Source organism: Bubalus kerabau, chromosome 5 (genome assembly GCF_029407905.1).
Source record: "Bubalus kerabau isolate K-KA32 ecotype Philippines breed swamp buffalo chromosome 5, PCC_UOA_SB_1v2, whole genome shotgun sequence".
Taxonomy (NCBI): domain Eukaryota; kingdom Metazoa; phylum Chordata; class Mammalia; order Artiodactyla; family Bovidae; genus Bubalus; species Bubalus kerabau.
Window position 1 is genome coordinate 42,496,915 of NC_073628.1, and position 25,058 is coordinate 42,521,972.

The window sequence follows — 25,058 nt, forward strand, 5'->3', positions numbered from 1 at the left end:
GGCCTTCGCGCAGCGCCCCCCTCACCCCCACCTCGAAACATCGGCTGGCAAGGGGGGGTCTTCTAGGGGAGTGGAGGGGCAAATTTCTCTCCGGCCCCTTCCCAATTGGGGAAAACGGATGGCATGTGAGGGGACTAGAGACTGAAGAGGAGACGCTGACGGCTGTGAGGGGAGGAGGCTACTCGGGGCTGCTCCGGCGGCCGGTTGGGGGCTCTAGGGAGGAGGTGCCCGAGAAGCTGGAGCCTTAACACACGGGCTGGGCCAGAGGGGCGAGCACCCTGAAGAAGTGAAGGGGGCAGGCAGCTCGGCCACAGCTAACGGAGGTGTCCTGAGAGAAACACGCGCAGCCACATTCGTGCGCGACGACCGACCCACGTTTCCCTCAGGATGCGAGAACGAGGGAGCCAGGCTCACAAATAGCAGAAGCCGGGGATGAGGGCCTGGCAGGGGGCGGGCCCACGGGCGTCCGGCCCTCCTTGAAGCCAATGAGCGCCTCCAGACACCGCGCCCAATCACAGCCAGGACGGAGGGCGCGGCTTTTGACTGGGCCGGGGCTGCGGGCGCTAGGCGTGAGCCCGCGACCCTTCCGGACCCGAGAGCCCTGCGTCCCCGCCCACCGCCAGTCACGTGAGTCGCCAAGATGGCGGCGCTCGGGCGTGAGGCTGGAGACGACGTGCGGGTTGCCGGTGTGGTGCCGGTGGGAGCTGCGGAAGTGCCTAAGGTAGGCGGAAACCCAGGGTGCTGAGGCCCGTGATTTCTGCGACCTCAAGTGCTGGCGCACTCTCCTGAAATGCGCATAAAAGGGACCTGAAAGTCTAAACGGGACAGTTCCCAACTCCATGCAAGGCACGTTTAAATCCCCAGTTGCTGTGAAAAGAGGTGGGGAGAAAGTAGGAGACCTAAACTTTAGTCCTGAATGATGGAGCCTGTTTTCTCTTGCCTGGGGCCTTTGTACTTTAAACCCCCTGCCATTCTATCCTGACTTATGCCCTGGTTGTGGGTTCTGAGGACAGACTACATCTTGCTTAACTGGGGGACTTTCAAATACCCGGTGAATGTTTGCGCAAAAGATGAATGATTGATGAATAAAATTCTCAAAGTCAAGTGAATGGATACACATAAAAGCACTACAAAACCATAAGATACTTTGAAAGTTATAAACTTGCACGATGCAGTATTAGTGGTGTAATTAAATCGTGGTGACCAGTTGAGTGGCCTTGAACTCGTTATAGCAAAATCTGTACATTTCAGTACTTGTAAAACTTCTGTTAGGAAGTTATCAGTACATTTCTCTGCTTTAATAACAGTGCCTTAGGAAAACTAGGTATCCAGTAAACATTTGCTGTCCTGTTTCAGTATTTTAGGATCATAATTCTGGATGTTTGTGTTTACTATATACTGAGGTAGACGAGATAGGAAGTTGGTACACGGCATTGCCTGAAAGTTTTATGAGTAATAAGGGACTTCAGTGAATTAGATGACAGAGAAACAAAAAGTTTTCCCAAGTTTCTAGTTAATTATCATGCTACTGACATCTGCCTTCATGTACATTAGATGGATTCGATATAGAATCTTCCTATATTGCTATCTTGTTTCTTCCATTTGCCATTTAGATGTCAGAGAGAGGCAAAAGATTAAATCTAGTTTGTGAGAAATTGGAATTTATAAAATATTTTACTTTTTTTTTCCTGTCTTCCCAGACAATTTAAAGAAAAAGAACTGGCTCGATTATAGTTCTTCACTGATAGGGAAATAAACTGGTCCATTATTACTCTTTGTTTAATACCATACAAATATTCAAGAGAGCCCATACGTTCACGACGTTGATTGTTGTCGTTCAGTGGTCAAGTCGTATCAGACTCTTTGCGACTCCATGGACTGCAGCACACCGGGCCTCCCTGTCCCTCACCATCTCCCACTTTGCCCAAGTTCATGTCCATTGAATCAGTGATGCCATCCAACCATCTCATGCAGTCGCCCTCAGGATGTTGATACGTTTGAATCGACCTTTCATTAGTTCAGTTCAGTTCAGTCGCTCAGTCATGTCTGACTCTTTGCGACCCCATGAATTGCAGCACGCCAGGCCTCCCTGTCCATCACCAACTCCCGGAGTTCACTCAAACTCACGTCCATCGAGTCAGTGATGCCATCCAGCCATCTATCTCATCCTCTGTCGTCCCCTTCTCCTCCTGCCCCCAATCCCTCCCAGCATCAGAGTCTTTTCCAATGAGTCAACTCTTCGCATGAGGTGGCCAAAGTACTGGAGTTTCAGCTTCAGCATCATTCCTTCCAAAGAACACCCAGGACTGGTCTCCTTTAGAATGGACTGGTTGGATCTCCTTGCAGTCCAAGGGACTCTCAAGAGTCTTCTCCAACACCACAGTTCAAAAGCATCAATTCTTTGGCGCTCAGCTTTCTTTACAGTCCAACTCTCACATCCATATCACTATTCAGGAAATGAATATTACAGTGATGTTCAACATGTGTCCGTTTGACTACCAGCATCAGAATCACTGGTGCAGATTTCTAGACTTTACTCCTGCTGAACCCAGATATTTCAATAGGGAGCTCAAGAGACAGCACGTCAAGTACACTGCTCATGTGATTCTTGTGCACACAAAAGGTTTAAAATCTTACTAAGTCTCTTCTATGTCCTTTATGTTTAATCCACTCTGATTCTCTTGCCCAGGACTCCTGAAATTTGAGACTTATGAGTCTGCCCTTGACCACAAATGTTGTTAACATAGGGATTCATATAAATTGTGAAGGACATAGATTTTTTTAATCTATTCACTAGCTAATCTGGAATCCCATAATGCCAGTATGCCAAATGATGTAACAAATACTATTAAGACTTTTCACAAAAATCTGAGTCTTACCCAGAGCAAAATATTTAAAAAGGATCCTTTCTGAAAGCCTAGTTTTGTTTTGTTTTTAACCACTGGTTTCTGTTAAGATGGCTTCCCTGATAGCTCAGTTGGTAAAGAATCCGCCTGCAATGCAGAGGACCTCAGTTTGATTCGTGGGTTGGGAACATTTGCTGGAGAAGGGATAGGCGACTCACTCCAGTATTCTTGGGCTTCCCTGGTGGCTCAGACAGTAAAGAATCTCTGCAATGCGAGAGACCTGGGTTTGATCCCTGGGTTGGGAAGATCCCCTGGAAGAGGGCATGGCAACCCACTCCAGTATTCTTGCCCGGAGAATTCCATGGACTGTATAGTTAATGGGGTCACAGAGAGACATGACTGAGCCACACGACTGAGCAACTTTCACCTTCTGTTAAGATGCTACTGGCCAAACCTCATGGTCCCTCAATATTAGCAACTGTCTATTTATGCATCACACTTGGGAGACAGGAACTTTCCAATCTTGGAGTCCAGTGCCTTAGGACCAGGCCCCCTGATATTACCATGTGACAGTTTCCAGCAAAGGCCCTACTTCCGCCCCAGGAGCTCCTCACAAGCTAGATATGTAACTTACATAATCCAAGGTAGCCATCCACTGCCTCTTCCTTGTTTGGAAGGTGTCCCTCCTACTGATGTTCTCTCTCACTGGTTTCCAAGGAAATTCCTGCTTCTACCTCTCCAGCAAACCCAGCATAATCCCCAAAACTCAGGCTTTTATGAGACAGAGGATAAAAATGGTTGTCAACAGGTAGCTACTGTTTACTTTCAGCTCTGAAAAAGCTACAGTGTGGAGAACTACAACAGGCCTGGCTACCTTCAGGGAAAACTGTAAGGAAAACAAAAATACCTGAGTAACTTAATCCTTCTACATCAAGTCCTAAGGCAAGTCAACCTCTCTGAACCTTGTTTGTCTTATCCATAAAAGTAGAGATGACCATTTTCCTACCAATTTCTCAAAGTTATTATGTGAATCAAAAAACCATTGTCTAAAAGATAAGAGCCCAAATGGCAACCCACTCCAGTGTTCTTACCTGGAGAATCCCAGGGACAGGGGAGCCTGGTGGGCTGCCGTCTGTGGGGTCACACAGAGTTGGACACGACTGAAGTGACTTAGCAGCAGCAGCAAACAATGAATGAATCATTAACAAAGGATGTGAAAGTAGATGACAGTACTTGATACTTTACTAGGGTCTAAATGTTTTTTAATCTGAATCTGTAGAATTTATAAGATTTACTGTTAACATCATTAGCTATTATGGTTCTGAATTTTGTGTTTTCCAGGACATCAAGATACCAACATACACACCTGGTCAGTCCAGGCCTTCTCTAGGAGATGCAAAACTCAGAAAACCAGTAGTCATCGAAATCATAGAAAAAAAAATTGAATGCCTTAGAAAAGAAAAGTAAGAGACACACCCAGACTGAAAGTCAATAACTTTATCTGTAGATCTTCTGTATTGCCATGGTTTCTAGGTATCTAAGATCCTATTAACTGTACTGAGTTGGTTATAAAGAAAGCTTTTTTTAAAAAAAAGAACTGGAGGGAAACATGAGCAGATGAAAATAGACGTTTGTCACAATACTGAGACTGGATAATTTCTTTTGTCTCTTGAAATTCCTTTGTTTCTCAAATTGTTGAAATGTTATCTGTGCAATAAGCATATTTTAATTAAAGGTAATCAAGAGAACACCATTTTGAAGACTACTTACATTAATTATCTATTATAATTAAATTCAGTTTAGAATTTCTTTCTTCAGCCACACTGCTGAGCTCAGCAAAAAGGAATACAGGATTCCATGATGTACATATAGTCTCACATTACCATTCTGACTTTTAGATTTAATAGAGTTCAAGAATAAAATCAGTGGACGTTAATCTGAATTGTTCAACATTTCTGGATTTAGGTATGAGTCAGAATAAGCAAAACTAGATCTTTCAAATTTCTCTGAAATTTTGGAAATACTTTAAATGTATCTGGACTACTTAAGAAATAGTTATTTTCTAGAAGACCTAACCAAATGTCAACAACTTTTTTCAGATGACCTTAAGCAAATTAATTCTTACAGTAGAAAGAACAGTATTCTTGGATTTAGCTAGCTCATAAAATTTGGCTACATTGGAAGTACTGATCCTTATTTTTGGCCAAAATTTATTTCTCTTTAAAAGAGCTCCATCTTAGAACCACACTGTTCTCATAAAGAGAATTATATTATCCTCTCATTAGAAGGCAATTTCCATGAGGGGGTGGGATTTTTTTGTTTTTTTTCCCTGCTTTATTCACTGCTCCAGCCTTAGCACAAAGTAAATACCTTTCACAGAGTAAATGCTTAAGAAAAATGTGATGTTGCATAAATATGTAATAACGAATGACTACACAGGAAAGGCTATATCTGTTAGAAGAGTATTATGTTGAACTTAACTTTCACTCTGTTTTTCCGATTAGGACTTTAAATATATATGGAACACTGACCTTTGGAACAACAGCTGCTTTCTCTGGAATGTTGACAAACTTCATTTTCAGACATCGCTTCAAGGTCACGCATGATGTTTTGAAGACATATGCATCATTGACTGCACTTCCATTTTTGTCTACCATAGTTTCTTATAAGCTTCTTGTAACAGATGCTTTGTGTTCAGGTAATTTTAAATTCATTAGCATATCATGTGTTTATATCTAAGTAAAATTACTCATTAACATATACTGTTGCTGCTACTGATAATAATCCCTTACATGTCTATATTTCTTTACCACTAACAAAAGTACCTTCACATATATTGTCCTGTTTAAACGCCACAATATCTAATCAGACAGGGAAAATAGTATTGTGGCTTTTTTTTTTTTAACAGGTAAGATACTAAGCTGAGACATGTTCAGGTACACTAAGAAGCAACATAATGTACTAGAAAAAAAGCAGGCTTTGGTATACTACATATTTCACTTAAGTTTTGTGACACTGGGCAAGTCATTTAAGAGACATGCTTGTTTTAAGAGACTCAGTTGTTTTGTATCTATGAATTAGGACTAATAGTACTTACCTCAGGATTGTTTTAAAAATTAAGATAATGTATGCTGAATGCCTGGCATAATATCTGGTATATTATGGGCGTCTAATGTTACTTCCTGAGGAACTTTAGGAACTTCCTGAGTTACTTCCCGTACTTTAAGTTTCACAGCTAGTAATTGATGGAACCCATGATCCCTGTTCATCAGGTACCTGCTTAAATACCTCATCTCCAGGTATAAATAGGAAATCTCTGATTCCCTCAGGTTAAGTTTCTCCATACATTCCCTATTCATTTTACCTTCAAAGCATGTGCACGTTTAAGTATTTGTCTAATGCATTTCTTTCTTAGTAGACTAGACCTGAAGATCAGTGGTTGGGTCTCTTTGTGTTACACTGTATCACTAGCACGTAACTGACATACAGACAATACAAATGTACTAATCTGGAATCCAGATATCTGGTCTGCTAGTTTAATATTCTTCATTGTGAAATTGCTTTTGCACCAGCTGTATAAGTAAGAAGTAAACTTATCCTTATATAAAGTGTAATAAAAACATTTAAAATTTTTGATACATTCAGTATATTGTACCATACACTGAATTTCTAGCATTCTTTCAGCTATTTTGCTGTGGTTGAGGACAATGCAAATAAGTACCCAAGACTCTTAATAGCCAAATTTACTTTTGTTTTCCAGGTAACATAAGCCAGGAAAATTGTGTTCTTAGAAGTTCACTGATTGGCATAGCATGTGGTGTTTTATATCCCACTGCTTTGGCTTTTTCTAAAAATGGACGTCTGGCATTCAAGTAAGTCCATCTTCTTGTTTCTTCTCTTCCTTCTCCTCCTCCCTTCCCTACCTCCATACTTCCAATTTTTTTTTTTTAATGTTAATAAATTCTCCTTATTCTTTAGCTGCCAATGACACGTTTTAATTAAAATATCATGGTTTCATATTTCAAATAGCTAATTTTAACCCTTTTTGCTTTCTACATGAAAGATCTAGAACAGAAATGATCAGTTTAGGAGAAATCAACAAATGTTCCATAGAATTTACATCCAGACGAAGTCCTTAACTCTTTTTCCTTTTTAGGTATCATACTGTTCCCATGCCACCAAAAGGAAAGGTTTTACTTTATTGGCTGCTGCTTTGTCATACAGAGATAAAAGCAATGGTGATCCCTCTCATCCTTCAGACAACCTTTGGAATATTTCATGGTCTGCAGCACTATGCAATATTTGAAAGTACACTTGAGAAAACTGTACATGAAGATTAACCGAAGAATGAATGGACACTAAATCAGCTGAATGAACTTTTTTATAAGGACTCAGGCATTGCTGAAAGAGTTAAAAAAATAGTTCTGGATAGCCAGTTTGTCTCTTTTCCTTTTGCCTGGTATACAGCAGGTGCTCAATAAATAGTAAATAAATGTAGGTTTTATCTCTGTTTCATTATTATATGTGGAAATGGGCTTGAGGCCCCAAGGTCTAATCTATACATTTATATATTTATTCATTCATAAACATTTATGGAGCACCTGCTAGGTCTCAGGCATTGTGTTGCTTTTAATAAGAAATGGTCCTCACCCAGAAGAAACTCACAATTAGAAATGTGAACACACAGCATGAGAGGGTTTGAGAGGTATACCTGTAATTGTGTGAGCATACTGAGGATGTAGCTGTTAAATACTTGTGCCGAAGGGAAAGCTATGGGGAAAAGTGACATTGTCCTAAATTTTGAAGGGAAAGTTGAAAGTTCACAAGAAATCAATATAGAAATAAAGTAACAGCCCATTCCTCTAAACTCTCATTCAGTATACTTAGTAGCTCTTAATCATTAACAAATTCACTATGCTATTTAAAGAACATTTATTGGGACTTTCCTGGTGGTCTAGAGACTTTTAAGACTCCATGCTCCCAGTGCAGACAACCTTTGGAATATTTCATGGTCTGGGTTTGATCCCCTGGTCAGGGAACTAGATCCCACATGCTGGAACTTAAAGAGTTCACATGCCATAACTAAAGATCCGGCTTGCCCCAGTGAAGATTAAAGATCCTATGTGCTGCAACTAAGCCCCGGCACAGCCAAATAAATATTTTTGAAAGAAAGAACATTTATTGAGTATCTTTTTGCTATTAATACTGGTACCAGGGGTACAAAGATTCAGTCCTTGCCCTCAAGAAGGTTAATCTAAAGGAGGTCACAGCATGCTGCTTAAGTCTGCTACAGCACTCCTGAGCTACACGTTTAATTAAGGAAACTTAGTACCAGAAATGAACACTGATGAACAAGACACGCAGTGGAATCTCATAGCTTATTCTCTGTCTTAATCATGTTCATCTTGAGATTTAAGGATTTGGTCATCTGAGGCCCCAAGCAACCTAGAGCAGAAATGGAAATCTTAACAAGGTGCTTTACAGCATCAAATATAACAATCTGAAACACATAACACTCCTAATTAAAAAAAAAATGGCCAGTAAGCCATTCAGCTTCTATTCTCAGAATAATTCATGATACTTGAAACTGAGGAAAAGGCAGGTGAAGGGAGGGAGAGAGGGAACCAAGTCAAGTAGATAACTGCATCAATAGTATTAATATTAACTCTTAAAAATTATTAAGCAACAAGTACATGAAAACCTCATTGTGAGATATTCAAATGATCCAGAAGAATAAAAAGTGAGACATGAAAGTCCCCCTTAACACCCACTCCACCCTATTTCTACTCCATTCTCCAGGGGTAACTACTAAGTTAGACGACTCTTTCCTTATAGTCTTCTTTTATAATTTACATATTTTTAAATAAATGGTATTATCCATACATATACTGGAAATTAATTTTCACTGTATATCAGAGAGCTTTCCAACTCATTTCATATAAGTCTAATATGTGCTTTTTCGTGACTTAAAAACATTTTTAGTGATTCCAGTATTCACATAGGTGATCCTTTCAACACCTTGGTCTCTCTATCATACCACTTATTCCCATGGTCATACTCGAGACCTGTGCCATCCAATATATAATAGTCATTAGTCATTTGTGGCTGCTGAGCATTTGAAATGTGACTAGTCTAAGTTGAGATACATTGTAAGTGTAAAATACACATTAAGTTTTAAAGATTTACTATGTAAAAAAATGGAAGATATCTCAATCTTGATTACATGTTGAAATGTTACTCTTTTGGATATACTGGGTTAAATAAATACATTAAAATTGATTTTATCTGCTGTTTTTTTTAATCTGGCTACTAGGAACTCTTAAGTTACATACACATGTGCATGCTAGATCACTTCAGTCGTGTCTGACTCTTTGTGACCCCATGGATTGTAGCCTGCCAAGCTCCTCTGTCCACGGGATTCTCCAGGCAAGAATACTAGAGTGGGTTGCTATGCCTTCCTCCAGGGGATCTTCCCAACCCAGGGATCAAAGCACATCTCTTAGGTCTCCTGCATTGGCAGGCAGGGTCTTTACCACTAGCACCACCTGGGAAGTCCTACATAAAGTGGCATGTATTTTTATCAAATTGTTTCTCTAGACCTTATCGTTATCAATAAACTCAAATTCTTCACATTGTCAGTTATAAAACTCCATGTTCTGGTCACTACCTCCCGTCCTTCCCGTCTTTTCCTCCTCACACCACATTACTTTGCTTTACCAGCATCTATAATCCATCAATCCCACTACCTTTTCACTGTCTCGCACCCCTCGACCTCCTGACTGCCCCTCTCCAGTTTCAGCTACATCAATCTTTTTAAAGTTTTCCAATCTTGAGGAAAAAAGAAAAGCATAAAAATGAATCTAGCTAAATTTGATTATGAAATAAAGGTACTGGCCTCTTATTTTCTTTTGTGAATTTTCTGTTCATGCCTTTGACCCATTTGATTTGTAAATCAAATAAATTCTCTGTAAATTCTGGGTATTTTGCTTCTTCAGATGCCGAGATAGTCATCTGGGAAATAGCAAGATTGACTTATATGTTCACTTCCCTTGCCAACTGAAAACAAGAGATTTGTCCCTTACTCCATGACTTCAATTTGCCTTTTATACAGTAGAAAAGATAGGGAAGTATGTCAATATTTTCCTTTGGCTTTGGGAAGCAGTACTTGTCAAAGTCTCTGTAAGAGGCCATAAAAGAGAATTAGAGAAATCTTGATCTGAGCCTGAGCCTAAAGGTAAAACTACGTGAACCACAGTATGAAAGGCAGCAAGTCTCTAGAGGCAAGATAGTTCAGAGGTGTGAAGTACAGCCTGGAGCTCCCTTCTCAAAGTTCAGATCCTGGCCTTACTATGCACCAATGGGATGACTTGAATAAGCTATTTTACCTCTCTGCACCTCAGTTTCCTCATCTGTAAAATGAGAAATAAAGACTACTTACCTCATAGTGTTGTCAGGACTAAATGAGTTAATACATGTAAATCAAAATTGTGGCCAACTCACAGGATGTTACTGCCGTTACCGCACACCAACTAATACAGTCCTTTCTCTAGCCTGTAGTTCTCAGTTTACCATTTTTCTAGGAAATATTAGAAAGAAGCACAGCAAAGAAAATGTTTAACTTCCATTTGAATACATATTCATTTATTCGGCTAATATTAAGGCATAGTGTTTGAAAAACATTGTATACCACATGCTGGGCAATTTACCTAAACTTTCTGACTGCTTTGCAGTAAGGTTTTAAAAATGGAACCACACCATACCTGGCCTATAGAAGGTGCTCAATAAATGTGTTTACATTTGTCTGTTTTCCCTGATATTTTCCCTGAGTCATATAACAGTGACTAAGATATGGCCCCAACTATAAGCTCTTACCTTCTCTCTTGGATTTTTCCCCTCCATTTCCTCCAACTGCCTTATTGGCCATGTGATTATCCTGTTTTGTGGTTACTGTATCACACTGTATTGCTTGCAGTGTATTGTATATTGATTTTCTTCCTGCTTTTGAACAATTATATTGGCATGTATAAACTATTGAGCATTTTAATTTCCAAGCTTAAGCAGTAATCTAATAATGAGGAAATTATATTTTACAGATGTGGCTGAATTTCATAGAACCTGTTCACTTACTTTCCTCAGATCAGATCAGATCAGATGAGTCGCTCAGTCGTGTCCAACTCTTTGCGACCCCATGAATCGCAGCACTCCAGGCCTCCCTGTCCATCACCAACTCCCGGAGTTCACCCAGACTCATTCCCATCGAGTCGGTGATGCCATCCAACCATCTCATCCTCTGTCGTCCCCTTCTCCTCTGGCCCCCAATCCCTCCCAGCATCAGGGTCTTTCCCAATGAGTCAACTCTTGCCATGAGGTGGCCAAAGTACTGGAGTTTCAACTTCAGCATCAGTCCTTCCAATGAACACCCAGGACTGGTCTCCTTTAGGATGGACTGGTTGGATCTCCTTGCAGCCCAAGGGACTCGCAGGAGTCCTCTCCAACACCACAGTTCAAAAGCATCAATTCTTCGGCACTCAGCTTTCTTCACAGTCCAACTCTCACATCCATACATAACCACTGGAAAAACCATAGCCTTGACTAGACACTAATCAAAAGAAACTTCTTGGAGGGACCTACCTGGGAGTCCAGTGGTTAGATTCCATGCTTCCAGCACAGGGGGGCACAGGGTTCAATTCCTGGTCGTGGAACTAAGAACCTGCATGCCACGTGGTGTGAACAAAAAAAACAAGAAACAAAAGCTATTGGAGTGGCTATGTTAATGTTAAATAAAGTGCAAAGCAAAGCATATTACCAATTATTAAGAAGGTTATTTCATAATGATACAGAGATTAATGTTTATTCATATAATAATGAAGCTTCAAAATACATAAAGCAAGAGCTGATAGAAATGAAAGGAGAAACAGAACAATCCCCATACTAGAGATTTCAATAACCTTCTCTCAATCATTGATAGAACAAGTTGGTTGAAATTCAGAAAGAAAAAAGAATTCTTCACTATCAATCAACTTATGGTATTGATGTTTTCGAAAATTTGGCACAGCAGCTGCATATACATTCTTTTTAATCACATATGAAACATTTACACAGATGGACCAGAATCTGGGCTATAAATACCAATAAATTTAAAAGGATCAAGTCATACAAAGTATATTCTCTGACCACAGTGGAATAGAATTAGAAATCAATAACAGAGAGGTATTCAAAAAATTGAACTATTAGGAAAGTAACACACTTCCAAGAAACTCACAGGACAAAGAAAATAGAAGAGAGAATTTAGAAATATTTGAAGCTAAACTAAAAGAGTGAACAGTGTTTCAAAATCTGTTGTTGTTGTTGTTGTTGTTGTTTAGTCACTAAGCTGTGTCCAACTGTTTTGGGGCCCCATGGACTGTAACCTGCCAGGCTCCTCTGTCCACAGGATTTCCCATGCAAGAATACTGGAGTGAGTTCCCATTTCTTTCTCCAAGGGATCTTCCCAATCCTAGGATCAAACCCATGTCTCCTGCATTAGCAGGCAGATTCTTTACCACTGAGCCACCAGGGAATTAAAGCAGTACTTGGAGGGAAATTCATAGCATTAAACTCACATATGGAGTAGAAAAAGATTTCACACCAATGATCTTAGCTTCCTCCTTAAGAAATTACAAAAAGAGGACCAACTTAAATCTCAGGTAGGAATAAGAAAGGAAAAAAGATTAGAACAGAGCAGAATACAATCAAATTGAAAACAGAAAAAAGCAAAACAAACAAATCAATTAAATATGAAACTAGTTGAAAAGATTAAAAAAATTACAAACCACTAGCCCAACTATCAGACATAAAAAAGAGAAGACACAATGACCAATAATAAGAAATGTGGCCTCACTATAGATTTTAGAGAAAAATAAAAGAAAAACTATGAACAATTTAAGACAATAAATCTGATGAATTTGACATTTCATCCTGTCTTGAAAGAACAGTTTTTTTATAAAATCTCAATGAAAAAAATTGCTTTTATTACTTTAGAATGGCTTTCTTCAGATATTGTACAGCACTCACACTTATTAACTTCAAATTAGCTTCAAACCATTGAAAATGACATTGGAATAAGAGTATAGAGTGTTAGGGGGAAAACGCACTCGCATGCACACACACACGTACACGTACACGTACACACACACACACACACACAATCTGGTTTTCCCAAACTTTCTCACTTACCTCGGAAACTTTCCAGCTGGGATGCACACCCACTTTCCACCTCCATATATGAGGGCCTGTTTTTATTTTCTGGTTCACTGATAAGCTACAGTTTGACAGTAGATAAAGCCCTCTCCAGATGTTGAAACTGGTTTACAGAAAAGGCAGAGGAACCAGAGATCAAATTGCCAACATCCACTGGATCATCGAAAAAGCAAGAGAGTTCCAGAAAAACATCTATTTCTGCTTTATTGACTATGCCAACACCTTTGACTGTGTGGATCACAATAAACTGTGGAAAATTCTGAAAGAGATGGGAATACCAGAGCACCTGACCTGCCTCTTGAGAAACCTATATGCAGGTCAGGAAGCAACAGTTACAACTGGACATGGAACAACAGACTGGTTCCAAATAGGAAAAGGAGTACGTCAAGGCTGTATATCGTCACCCTGCTTACAATAAGAGTACATCATGAGAAACGCTGGGCTGGAAGAAGTGCAAGCTGGAATCAAGATTGCTGGGAGAAATATCAATAACCTCAGATATGCAGACGACACCACCCTTATGGCAGAAAGTGAAGAGGAACTTGCTGAAGAGCCTCTTGATGAAAGTGAAAGAGAGTGAAAAAGTTGGCTTAAAGCTCAACATTCAGAAAACGAAGATCATGGCATCCGGTCCCATCACTTCATGGGAAATAGACGGGGAAACAGTGGAAACAGTGCCAGACTTTATTTTTGGGGGCTCCAAAATCACTGCAGATGGTGACTGCAGCCATGAAATTAAAAGACGCTTACTCCTTGGAAGGAAAGTTATGACCAACCTAGACAGCATATTCAAAAGCAGAGACATTACTTTGCCAACAAAGGTCCATCTAGTCAAGGCTATGGTTTTTCCAGTGGTCATGTATGGATGTAAGAGTTGGACTGTGAAGAAAGATGGGCGCCAAAGAATTGATGCTTTTGAACTGTGGTGTTGGAGAAGACTCTCGAGTCCCTTGGACTGCAAGGAGATCCAACCAGTCCATTCTAAAGGAGACCAGTCCTGGGTGTTCTTTGGAAGGTGCCGGTGCCAGCCGGCAAAGTTGATCAGGTCCCGAGAACATGCACGGCGGGGCTGAGACAGGAAACTAAAGCAAGAGAAATCTACAACAAAGATGGGGTCGAAAGGTTCAGACACGTCTCCACAAAGGGACGCAGTCTGACACCAACTTTATTCAGCATCTCATATTTATACAGAAGAGCGTGAGAAAGACAAGACAGTTAACATTTTCTTTGTTTGACCTATACATCTTACAAACAGTCACAAGAAATCTTGAGAGCATGGGAATGCCACCCTGTTATTATTTCTTACACCAGATAACATTTCTCTGTGCGTGAGAAGTTTGCACAGAACTCCAGGTGCCTGCAGTAAATAAGCGCCTAATCTCTGGGGTGGCGGGACAGAGAGCTGTTTGCAAGCAAACCAAGGACTGAGGCAGCTCCCAGAGCTGTGTCCTTCGGACAAAGGACCCCGTTCTCACGGGCAGCTCCCCGCAGGAAGGACTGATGCTAAAGCTGAAACTCCCAGTACTTTGACCACTTCATGCGAAGAGTTGACTCACTGGAAAAGACTGATGCTGGGAGGGATTGGAGGCAGGAGGAGAAGGGGACGACAGAGGATGAGATGGCTGGATGGCATCACCGACTGGATGGACATGAGTTTGGGTGAACTCCGGGAGTTGGTGATGGATGGACATGAGTTTGGGTGAACTCCGGGAGTTGGTGATGGACAGAGAGGCCTGGCGTGCTGCGATTCATGGGGTCGCAAAGAGTCGGACACGACTGAGTGACTGAACTGAACTGAAAGCCCTCACAGCAAAGGGGGTGGGGAGAGGTCTTCTGCTCGGATCTCCTATTAAGTCCGCCCCCCTCCTTTATCTTGTATACCACTTTCTCCTTAGATAAAGCTCAATTATTTTCCCAACAACTTCGGCAAGAGCTTTAACAGGATCCTCACAGGTTTACAAAATAACCAATGAGGCTGTTTCCCCTCCTGCTTTTTAACAGAGGAAAGAGCCCCGCTCCTGCTTGGTATGTGAGGAAAGAGGATGCGAGGAGACAGGAAACAGAGGCCTTCAGAGGTTTGGTTCAAGACTTTCGTCCTCAATTGTCCTGACTGATGGAGCCACAAGACTCCTTTTCTCTCTAGTTTTTCTTTTGCCTCATTCACCTAATCCTCCTCTCATAAGCAATACAGAAAAAACAAGATCCTGCTGCTCTTCAGGCCTTCAGATTATGGTGGCATGATCAGCCAAACCGCACTAGGAGCTCAAGATCCAAGGGAGAACGTAAAATCGATGGAGCAAAGAAATCTCAGGTAATTTTAGACTTCGTTTTAACCGACGACCTATCTCGTATGCTGACGGCTGTGCAATTTCATATATATATATCCCTCATGTCAGTACACGACGTGTAAACTATTGGCCAGGAAATTTTAAGGAACGTACCCAAGGTAGAAGTTTCAACTAATGGGACGGGTTTCAGGTCACTCAGTTTTCATATTGAAATCTCACAATTTCCACAGTCCGTATCCTGTGAAGCGGAGACCGGTTGTAACCGGTACCCTCCGCGTTACCCAAACAGCCGGCCTCTGAGGCGGAGCACCGCCCACTTGCGGGAAGGCCGAGCGCAGCCTCGGCCCCTGAAACCCAATCCGCCGCCGGCTCCGACCCGACGCCCTCCTCGGGCCGGTCACGTGGAGCTCAAAATGGCCGCGCCCGGGCGACTCGAGCGGAGCGTGGCGTGAGCCCTCGCGGGGCCGGAGACCCGCGGAGGCCGCGGCTGCACGGAGGAGCGCGTAAGGTACCGGCGCTCGGGAAGAGGGGCGCCGGCGGGGACTGAGAGATAGGCAGCGGGTGACGCTCTGTTCTGCCGCAGCGTGGTAATGAGATCCCAGGACTGAGTCACAACGAGGAGGGGAGTCGGTTCCATCGGTCCGACCATCCCTATACTTTCCACCCTAGAAGAAAAGATCTATTTAAATTAAGCCTCTGGCGGCAGGGCCGGGGGAGGGGAAGAGGTTGGAAACCCGTGCTTGAACTTAATCCCAGGTTTACTGCCAATTTACCGGGTGACCTTGGCCTAATTTAATTTTCATCGGCCCCACTTTCCTCATTGTCTCGGGAGCTATCTTAGAAAACTAATGCAAAAGGCTTTCGAAATGTTTGTAATATGTAAACGTGTCATTCATTGTCTTAAGTGTGGATATATTATTAATAACCAGGATACATACAGTGACCTATTGTGGACCAAATTAAGGGTGACTTTTAATAGCCACACTTTAGAAATGGCTAGCTTACAGCAGGAACCTCAGCAGTATGCAGAGCATAGATCAGAAAACTAGTGATAGCCTTAGGCGGGACTTTTTGGGGAAACATTTCAGACATATACACTGTACACCTTGTATATACTGAATTTTATTTCTCTTTCCACCACCCCGCCAACATAAAATTATTCAGCTTTCCTGTAGATCAGAGATCCTATCATGTTACTGTAACCAAGGCCCTCAAAAAGTTTGAGTCCAGAAAACCTAGACATTAATTTCCAACCCTGCACTGTAGTTAGGATAAATTCAACTTTGTTTAGTTGCTACATTGTGTAGCCTGCCAGGCTCCTCTGTTCATGGGATTCCCAGGCAAGAATATTGGAGTGGGTTGCCACTTCCTCCTCCAGGGGATCTTCTCCACCTAGGGATCAAACCCACATCTCCTGCCTTAGCAGGTGGGTTCTTTACCACTGAGCCATCAGCGAAGCCCTAACTTGAAGGCTATGAAATTCAGTGCACTCAACATTTCCCAAGGCATCTAATGGCTACCCAGTAAAATTTGTTAGTGTTATAAATTAATCTTCTAGCAAATGAATAGTGAACCAAGAAAACTACTTAATAATGTAGTACATTCTTTCTGAACTTTTGCTTTTCTTAACTCTGCTGCCCTGAAATATGAGCTAAATCTAATGAACTAAATCTTCAGGCTAAAATTTATCATTCACCCATTCCCTTACTCTCTTACTCACTTCGACTAGTGCCTAAGTCAACAAACTACCTGCCTGTGGACCAGAGGAAGGTTATCGTTTGTTTCTTTGCAGCCAGCCAGAATGAGTTTTATATTTTTAAATTTTTTAAATTGTTTCATTTTTCTAAGTACGCAACAAAGACCATTATGTGACCCACAAAGCCTAAAATATACTATCTGGCCCTTTAGAGAAGTTTGCTGACCTCTGCTCTAGGGTACAGGTGAAATTGCTAGTGTCTTCTACCTACTAAGTAACAAATTCTTTCCCAAAGTGGTTGTAATGAAAGTCGCTCAGTCGTGTCCGACTCTTTGCAACCCCATGGACTGTAGCCTACCAGGCTCCTCTGTCCATGGAATTCTCCAGGCCAGAATACTGGAGTAGGTAGCCTTTACTTTCTCCACAGGATCTACCCAACTCAGGTCTCCCGCATTACAGGTGGATTCTTCACCAGCTAAGCCACAAGGGAAGCCCCAGGTAAGCCCAGTTGTACCCAAATTGGATACAATTTATGCTTCTGGCAGCATATGAGTTTCCGTTACCCCACATTCTTACCAGTAATTGAAATTTAATTTCTATTTCCCTGATTATAGTGGTTAAGCATATTTTCATATTTATTGGCTGTTTGGCTTTCCTCTTTGTTATAATTTCAAATTCAGGATTCCCTGGTGGCTCAGCGGTAAAGAATCCACCTGGGAGGCAGGAGCCATGGGAGACACAGGGTCAACCCCTGGGTAGGGAACATCCATGGGAGGAGGAAATAGCAACCCACTCCAGTATTCTTGCCTGGAGAATCCCTTGGACAGAAGAGCCTGGCATGCTACAGGCCTTAGGGTTGCAAAGAGAAGTGCCTGTTAACACCTTTTGTCAATTTTTCTATTGAGTTGGTTGCCTTTTTCTTACTGATTTCTAGTATTTTGCATATTCTGAGTACCAACAACGACTCCTTTGTCAGTTATATTGCAAACATTTTCTCTACCACTGGCTTATCTTTATGGTATCTATGAATGAGTTCATTTTAACTGGTTAATACTAGTTTAAAATTATGTATTTTATGGTTAGCGCTTCTTGCAGATTTGCAGTATTTTTAAGGGTCACAAAAATGTTCTGTTTTCTGAAAGTTTCATGTGTTGTCGTCCACGTTCTGGTTTCTGTTTCACATAGAATTGTGGGGGTTTGGAGGCAGAGGTGTTTATGCTAATCAGTTTCATAATCAAATTGATGATTATCAAGCTATGGCTTGATAATCAGCCTAACATCCATTAGCCATAATAAGCTATGGCTGATTTTTTTTTTTTTTGGCTGATTTTTTTAAAACTAAATATTTATGGTCTTCAGAAGGCTTTTATAAGCCCTTTTGCTGTTTTTCTATAGATACACATTATTGAAAAATGACATTTTAATTTAACGCTCAAGATGGAAAATCATGAACCAGAAGGTACTATCATCAAGGAGAACTTAATTGATATCATAGCCAGAAAAATTAACCAACTCCCAGAAGCAGAACGGTAAGATCCCTTCTTATACTTAAAAAAACTTGTTATCAGGTGGATTTTCATCATTGATTCATTTCAATTTAGTCTGACTATAAATAACATACACTATCAGAAAGAAACTGAGATTTTTCTTGCATTGATGAAAAAGACAGGTCCAGAGAGATTAGCCATTTTACTTGAAGTCAACGCTGAAATTCATTTCTTTGGACATCTAATAGTTGTTTTTCCATTTGGCTTAGAGACAAATGTATGTATTTATGGATCTAATTTAAATAACAAAATTTTAGATTTTAAAACTGTGTTCTCAATTCATTACCACTCTTACCACAGTCAATTCATTACTACACTTACCAGTCTGAGAGTGCCATGTAACATACATAGCTAGACAAGAAATTTCAGAGAAATGGGATCATGGCTAAAAGATCATTAAGGCATTATTAATTTATACAGGAAACATGCTGATCTTTGAAGACAACACTGAATGAATTGCAGTCCCTACAAAATGTTCTTAGATCTCCTTCGGAGGCAGCCACTCTAACATTCCATTTAAGCTGAAGCTCAGAGAAGGAATGGCATATGCACAGGCAACAGGACAGCAGTCTCTCATATTTGAGGAACCAGTGTTGCTAAAGTATTAGGGAAGTGGGCATAAGGTTGAAGAAACAGTTTTGAGCAGGGAATGACCCAGCTAACATTTCCAAAGAACATTCCAGTTGTTTTCTCGAAAACAGATTTCAGGTAGGAGAGAAAAGGAAGGAAGACCACCAGTAGGAAAACTGGCATAGTAATCCCAGTGAGTGGTGGTGGCAGTTTGAAGTGAAAAAAAGGATGGATTTGAAATACATTTTGGAAGTATAATCTTACTATCTTGCACAAATTCCAATCTTGCTGACACCAGCTAAACAAAGGAGAACCTAAACCCAAGGGCAGTAATAAGAACTTAAGTGAGATTTTTTTAAGCTGTATATCCAACTCGCCTCCCCCCAACCACACACACATACACACTGATACTGTTTTCCAGAGATAAACAGAAAACCTTTTTAAGCAAATAAAAGATATGTACCCATGTTTCCAGGCCAGTAAAGAAGGGAAAGCCACACTGACTGACACAAAGATGGGTAGATGTGACAGCCTTGAAGAGAAGGAAGTAGGATGTGCTATTGGGACTTGCACCAAATTAGAATAAGCAATGGGGAAGTGAGCTAGAACTGCAAAGCAAGCTTTAGTTTAGAAGTAAACTGTTTTCAGTCCCTGGCACCTGAGCAGGGCAGATGGCAGCACCTCCTTATCTTTCCCTTGTTCCCTATTTTTTCTGTTTCTATTTTATGTATCGTAGTTCTGTTTGAATCCTTCTTATATTATCAGTTGTTGTTTAGTCGATAAAGTCATGTCCAACTCTTTCCAATCCCATAGATGGTAGCCCCCCAGGCTCCTCCATCCATGGGATTTCCCAGGCATGGGTTTGTTATTTGAAAAGTTGTTAAGTGTATTAAGCTTGAATATCAAACACTACACTTTCTAATCTACGAAATAATTTCATGTAACAATTTTCATTGCCACTTGTTATTTCTGATCTTATATTTCATTTTATCATGTATCTAGTTATTTTTTATCTTTCCAAAAAAATCCTGAGTTCACATTTCTAATTTGTATTAGAAACTTTTTGGAAACAGTGACCAGCTATGGCGCTGCTAGGTAACAGTTTTCTATTGAATTATTAACTAAACAACATGACTTTAAGCCACAGGAAATTAAAATCTGATTGGGAGACTGCAGACTGTGCTATTCATATTCCAGTTACACTCCTTAATATATTTAGGGACTTATTTATGTAATTTTTAATATTTAACATTAATATGGAGAAGGCAATGGCACCCCACTCCAGTACTCTTGCCTGGAAAATCCCATGGATGGAGGAGCCTGGTGGGCTGCCGTCCATGGGGTCGCTAAGAGTCGGACACAACTGAGCAACTTCACTTTCACTTTGTACTTTCATGCATTGGAGAAGGGAATGGCAACCCACTCCAGTGTTCTTGCCTGGAGAATCCCAGGGACTGGGGAGCCTGGTGGGCTGCCATCTATGGGATCGCAGAGTCGGGCACAACTGAAGTGACTTAGCAGCAGCAGCAACATTAATATATCAACATATTATAATGTATATAATAATTATATATACGGGCAAGTTATTTACCTTAGTATTTGTTCCCATGACTAAAAATGAAAATAATAGGTATTTCACAGTGTTATGATGAAAACAGTATTTTAGAGGAAATGCTTAAGTTTCCCACTCCCTTAGCTCCCCCAAAAATACACAGGTCTTTTCCTATTCATGTTTTATTGTTACTGTTCAGTAGTTCTCCAGGCCCTCATCACAGATATTGTCTTATGTACCCTAAGTTTCTAAACTGCCTCCTTGGACTGCCATTACTGTTTTAGTACACTTCTGTGAGATTTCAAATGTATGTATCTTTCAATCTTCACTAATAAACTATGAAGACACTGAAGGTAGATAATTTTTGTACCTTCATAGCCAAGTGTGCTGTATGCAGTAAGGTGCTCAGTGACTAAATGCCAAGTACCATTATGATTACAAAGTGACCAGTAAGAGAAGTAATACCGTATACAATGTAGAAAGCTCAATTAGAAATTCCTAGAAAAGCTGTCTTGAGTGTTAACCATAGTAGTGAGGGTATTATATGGTTAGTCTGGCTAATTAATAATAAGAAAATTGAGAGACTGAAATGCCTGTTACAGGTGGCAAGGCAGGTGGTAGAAGAGTTAAAACTGTAGTTAAAACTCAGAAGAGTCTGAATTGGAATATTTCAGTATTCAGCAGTTTTAGGGTTATTTTTTCCCCGGAAACTAAAGAATGGATAGAATGTGTACTTTAAAACTTATACATACCATGCTTCAAAACCAGTTTTACCATTTACTATCCCAAAACATCATTTTTATTTCAATGAGTTCTTGTGATGTGCCTAGCATAGAGGATCCCTTAAATGTTAGTACTGTTCCAGCCCCCTAACCCTGACTCTAATGCTTCAAGGAAGATTAATAGGGAACATCAGTTCCACCTTATTGAATGCCTTCTGTGTGTCAGGTGCTGTTGAAACCAAGATACTTGTATCTTTGTAGCCAGTCTTCAAGTTGTTTATAGGCTAGTTGGGAAGGCTGACATGTAAATCTATGATAAGACAGTACCGCTTTATAATGTGTTGTGCTACAGAAGTTAAGTACTGGGCGTTGTAGGAGCCTGGAGAGGCATCTAAGTCAGACTCTTCAGAAGTTCTTCCCTGCTATATAGGGGTCACGGGGCAGGGGGAATTTCCATACCAATACCCTTTACAAAATCACAAAACAAATTGTACCACTGCATCCTTAATGTGTTGGCCAAATTCAGAACCTTTTGGAATAAAAATCTCTATGTAAGACAGTGATTTTAGATTTGTTTTACAGAGCTCTAAGATATAAATATGATCCTAAAATCCTGATTAAGTTCTGTAACATATGCGGGAATTGTTCTTGGAGAGCTTACATACATGATAGAGCAAAAAGTTACTGTTTTTTCTCACCCATTCAGGAATCTGCTTGAAAATGGATCAACATATGTTGGACTTAATGCTGCTCTCTGTGGCCTAATAGCAAATAGTCTTTTTCGACGCATCTTACATGTGACACAGGCTCGTATAGCTGCTGGCTTACCAATGGCAGTGATCCCATTTTTGACAGCAAATGCATCTTACAAAGGTTTTGTAAGTTTACCTTTGAGTACAGGTAAGTTCTATTTCACTATCACCAGTAAGTTCACTTTGGTATACAGTTTGTACCTTATGTCAATCCTTAAAGTAGCTATATGATTTAAGGTAGTCACGGCGTACGTCTGTCAGACTCTGATGGATAAGACTGAACCTTGCTGGCCTCTGTAACGCAGCAATTAATTCATATTAGCATGGTCTACCAAACAAGTAAAATAGATATACACAGTAATGCTAAATACTTTCCTTTATCTAACTTATCTTTCCCACAGTGCTTAGTAAGAAATACTTGACAACTTTTTTAAAAATGTTGACTGCCTTAACATTATAGGAGTTTCTTAAAGGGAAAAAAAATTTTGTGGGAACAAGACTATGTAGTAAATCAAAGAGCACCAAATGTGTGTATGCACAGTAGTTATCAAATACATGGAGACTTGATTTCCTTTGGACAGTTCACAATATTTGCTGAGTACTCCAAGTACAACTAAATCATGAAAGGATTTATGATTTCAAAAAAAAAAATTATCACAGGTGGTAGTAGGGAAGGAGGCAGTCCATTTAAATTCTCTTAAGTGGTACTTCAAATTTGTTTAAATTGGATGAGTATTTTGTTTGAATCCCTAAGATCACTGTGGAAAGAATTTTGATATGCAGGGAAACAATGAAGTGAACAGAATGAGTGAAAACATAAGTTAACTTTCTAGCACCATGTACTAATTTGAAAATGAATAATTTTATAAAAATAAAACCAGACTATATAATGTAAAAATTTAAGATGAATTAAATTGTTAAAACAGATTTCCCATGGGTTTAAAAGTTTCTTGAAGACAAAAATACTAGCCCGGGTTTGGTAATACAAATGAAGAAAACTAGAGGCAGTGCAAACTATTACATTCAAATAGAAAACAAATTAGGGAATTTTCCCTAAAATGGTTTTATCAGTTACTTTTTTTAACTACCCATATGTATACCTTTTAACATGCCTTGAGAAATGCATTTACTGTATTACTGCTTGAAAATTACCTATCTGTGATACATATAAGGGGACCTTGAGTTCTTTACGTGTTTGCTTGAATATCCATTTGCAGAACTAATTTGTTTCCTAGGTGATCTGCAGTGTGAAACCTGCACCGTAACACGAGGTGGACTGGTTGGTCTTGTTTTCGGTGGCCTGTACCCTGTTTTCTTGGCTATCCCTGTGAATGGTGGCCTAGCAGCTAGGTAGGATTCTTTTCCATAATTATTGAAAAACTTAAGTACACTCTATTTTTTAAGGAATGTTACCTGTTTGATTTGAAAGCATTAATGAGACTTGTTTTTTCCAAGTAATCAAAGAATATTTTTCAAGAATTTGAAAACACTTCTGGAAATTTATCTCACTAACCTCTTGGGTGTGAGGTTCAGGTTCAAAACATAAAGCTGCAAACAGTACTACTGTGACTAGTGTGAAAGCTACATTATATGTATAATGTTCTTAAGAGTTTGTGTACTTCTTCTAAAAGAAAATTCCATCAGAAAATGTGTAGCTATAAGCCAAAATAACTCAGTTATCCTCTGATGAACTCTTCGAGAGGTGAAATGGGAAAAAATAAAAAAAGGACCAAAGAAAACAAAAGGCCAGTTTTTAGGACTAACAGACATTGAAGAGAATGCTATTACCTTAATCTTTACCCTAAGCTAGTTTTAAGACTTCTGGAATTAATATATGTTGTACATAAATTTATCACTTAATACAACTATCTTTTCTAGTGAACTGTCTCAATGTTTTCTTACAGGTATAATTCAGCCCTGCTGCCAGAGAAAGGAAACATCTTAAATTACTGGATTAGGATTTCTAAGCCTGTCTTTAGAAAGATGTTATTTCCCATTTTGCTCCAGACTGGGTTTGCTGCATACCTCGGGTCTAGACAATATAAACTACTTATAAAGGCTCTTCAGTTACCAGAACCTGGCCTAGAAATTGAGTGATTGTTAAGCAAATCTGTACACAAAAATAAAACTATAAAAATAACCTACATCTGATTATGAATAAACAGAGACTTGTACATAAGGTACAATTCTGGAATCTATAGTTGTCAACACTGTCCACTTAGGTAAGAACCTAACTTCCTCATATTCCCAGTACTTTCTCCCACATTCACTTGCTCTACTCCTTTATATTAAGCACTTTGGTTTGTAACACAGGAAAAAACCATACATTAGTTTTCATTAAAAACCTCAAAGAATCCAAACAGAAATGAAAATGGGGGATGGGGGTGGAGAGGTATCAACATACTACATAAATAGTATTCATTTTCTTAATTCATTGTTTTCCATAGGTATTATTCATAGACTCTTAGAGCGTATTTTAAAACATTCCTGGGACTTCTCTAGCAGTCTACTGGTTAAGATGCCACACTTCAAACCCTGGTCAGCTAAAAACAACAAAAACTCATTCCTCACAGTGATCAATTCCAATATTCTTGCCAGATGATTATTCAGGCTTAGCTCAAGCTGTCCTAACGATAGGCTTCCCTGGTAGTTCAGTGTTAAAGCACCTGATATCAAGCCCTTAACGAGTAGCCATGCTCTTCCTATTATTTCTGGTTTTGTTAAGTATCAGTCTATTCCTGACTTCCTAAGATAGATTATTTAAATTTTTGAAATGACCAGTTTTCCCTTCCTAAAACTTTTCATCTCCAGTTCTTGAAACCATTTTATTTGACAGCATCTGAATC

General features: G+C 40.0%; 2 protein-coding genes and 1 long non-coding RNA gene across 7 annotated transcripts; 2 read left to right on the forward strand and 1 right to left on the reverse strand.

The window, feature by feature from the left end:
* Window positions 1-498: 498 nt before the first annotated feature.
* TMEM126B (transmembrane protein 126B) lies at window positions 499-9,125 on the forward strand. Its single transcript, XM_055581511.1, has 5 exons — window positions 499-721; window positions 4,188-4,309; window positions 5,351-5,544; window positions 6,607-6,718; window positions 7,003-9,125. Exons 1-5 carry the CDS (start codon window positions 641-643, stop codon window positions 7,184-7,186), a joined length of 693 nt encoding a protein of 230 aa, XP_055437486.1. The 5' UTR covers window positions 499-640; the 3' UTR covers window positions 7,187-9,125.
* Window positions 8,152-15,648, reverse strand: LOC129652663 (uncharacterized). The gene is made up of 4 exons (XR_008714668.1): window positions 15,527-15,648; window positions 11,478-11,556; window positions 10,347-10,422; window positions 8,152-8,291 (listed from the first exon to the last, which is right to left on the reverse strand). It is a non-coding gene; the product is annotated as an uncharacterized LOC129652663 (long non-coding RNA).
* TMEM126A (transmembrane protein 126A) lies at window positions 15,091-24,394 on the forward strand. 5 transcript variants are annotated; one of them, XM_055581527.1, is made up of 6 exons: window positions 15,091-15,396; window positions 17,497-17,567; window positions 18,465-18,598; window positions 22,167-22,360; window positions 23,448-23,562; window positions 24,117-24,394. In XM_055581527.1, exons 3-6 carry the CDS (start codon window positions 18,507-18,509, stop codon window positions 24,307-24,309), a joined length of 594 nt encoding a protein of 197 aa, XP_055437502.1. In that variant the 5' UTR covers window positions 15,091-15,396; window positions 17,497-17,567; window positions 18,465-18,506; the 3' UTR covers window positions 24,310-24,394. The 5 variants fall into 5 exon arrangements, with proteins under 5 accessions (XP_055437502.1, XP_055437500.1, XP_055437499.1 ...); XM_055581526.1 differs by lacking the exon at window positions 15,091-15,396 and adding an exon at window positions 15,749-15,881; XM_055581525.1 differs by lacking the exon at window positions 17,497-17,567.
* The last annotated feature ends 664 nt before the right edge of the window (window positions 24,395-25,058 follow it).

Bases quoted from the DNA above. Each gene is read 5' to 3' on its own strand.
- TMEM126A (XM_055581527.1), top strand. From the start codon at position 18,507: ATGGAAAATCATGAACCAGAAGGTACTATCATCAAGGAGAACTTAATT. The intron at 18,599-22,166 runs GTAAGATCCCTT...TCACCCATTCAG, and splicing joins CAACTCCCAGAAGCAGAACG to GAATCTGCTTGAAAATGGAT. The intron at 22,361-23,447 runs GTAAGTTCTATT...TTTGTTTCCTAG, and splicing joins AAGTTTACCTTTGAGTACAG to GTGATCTGCAGTGTGAAACC.
- TMEM126B (XM_055581511.1), top strand. From the start codon at position 641: ATGGCGGCGCTCGGGCGTGAGGCTGGAGACGACGTGCGGGTTGCCGGT. The intron at 4,310-5,350 runs GTAAGAGACACA...TTTTCCGATTAG, and splicing joins GAATGCCTTAGAAAAGAAAA to GACTTTAAATATATATGGAA. The intron at 6,719-7,002 runs GTAAGTCCATCT...TTTCCTTTTTAG, and splicing joins AATGGACGTCTGGCATTCAA to GTATCATACTGTTCCCATGC.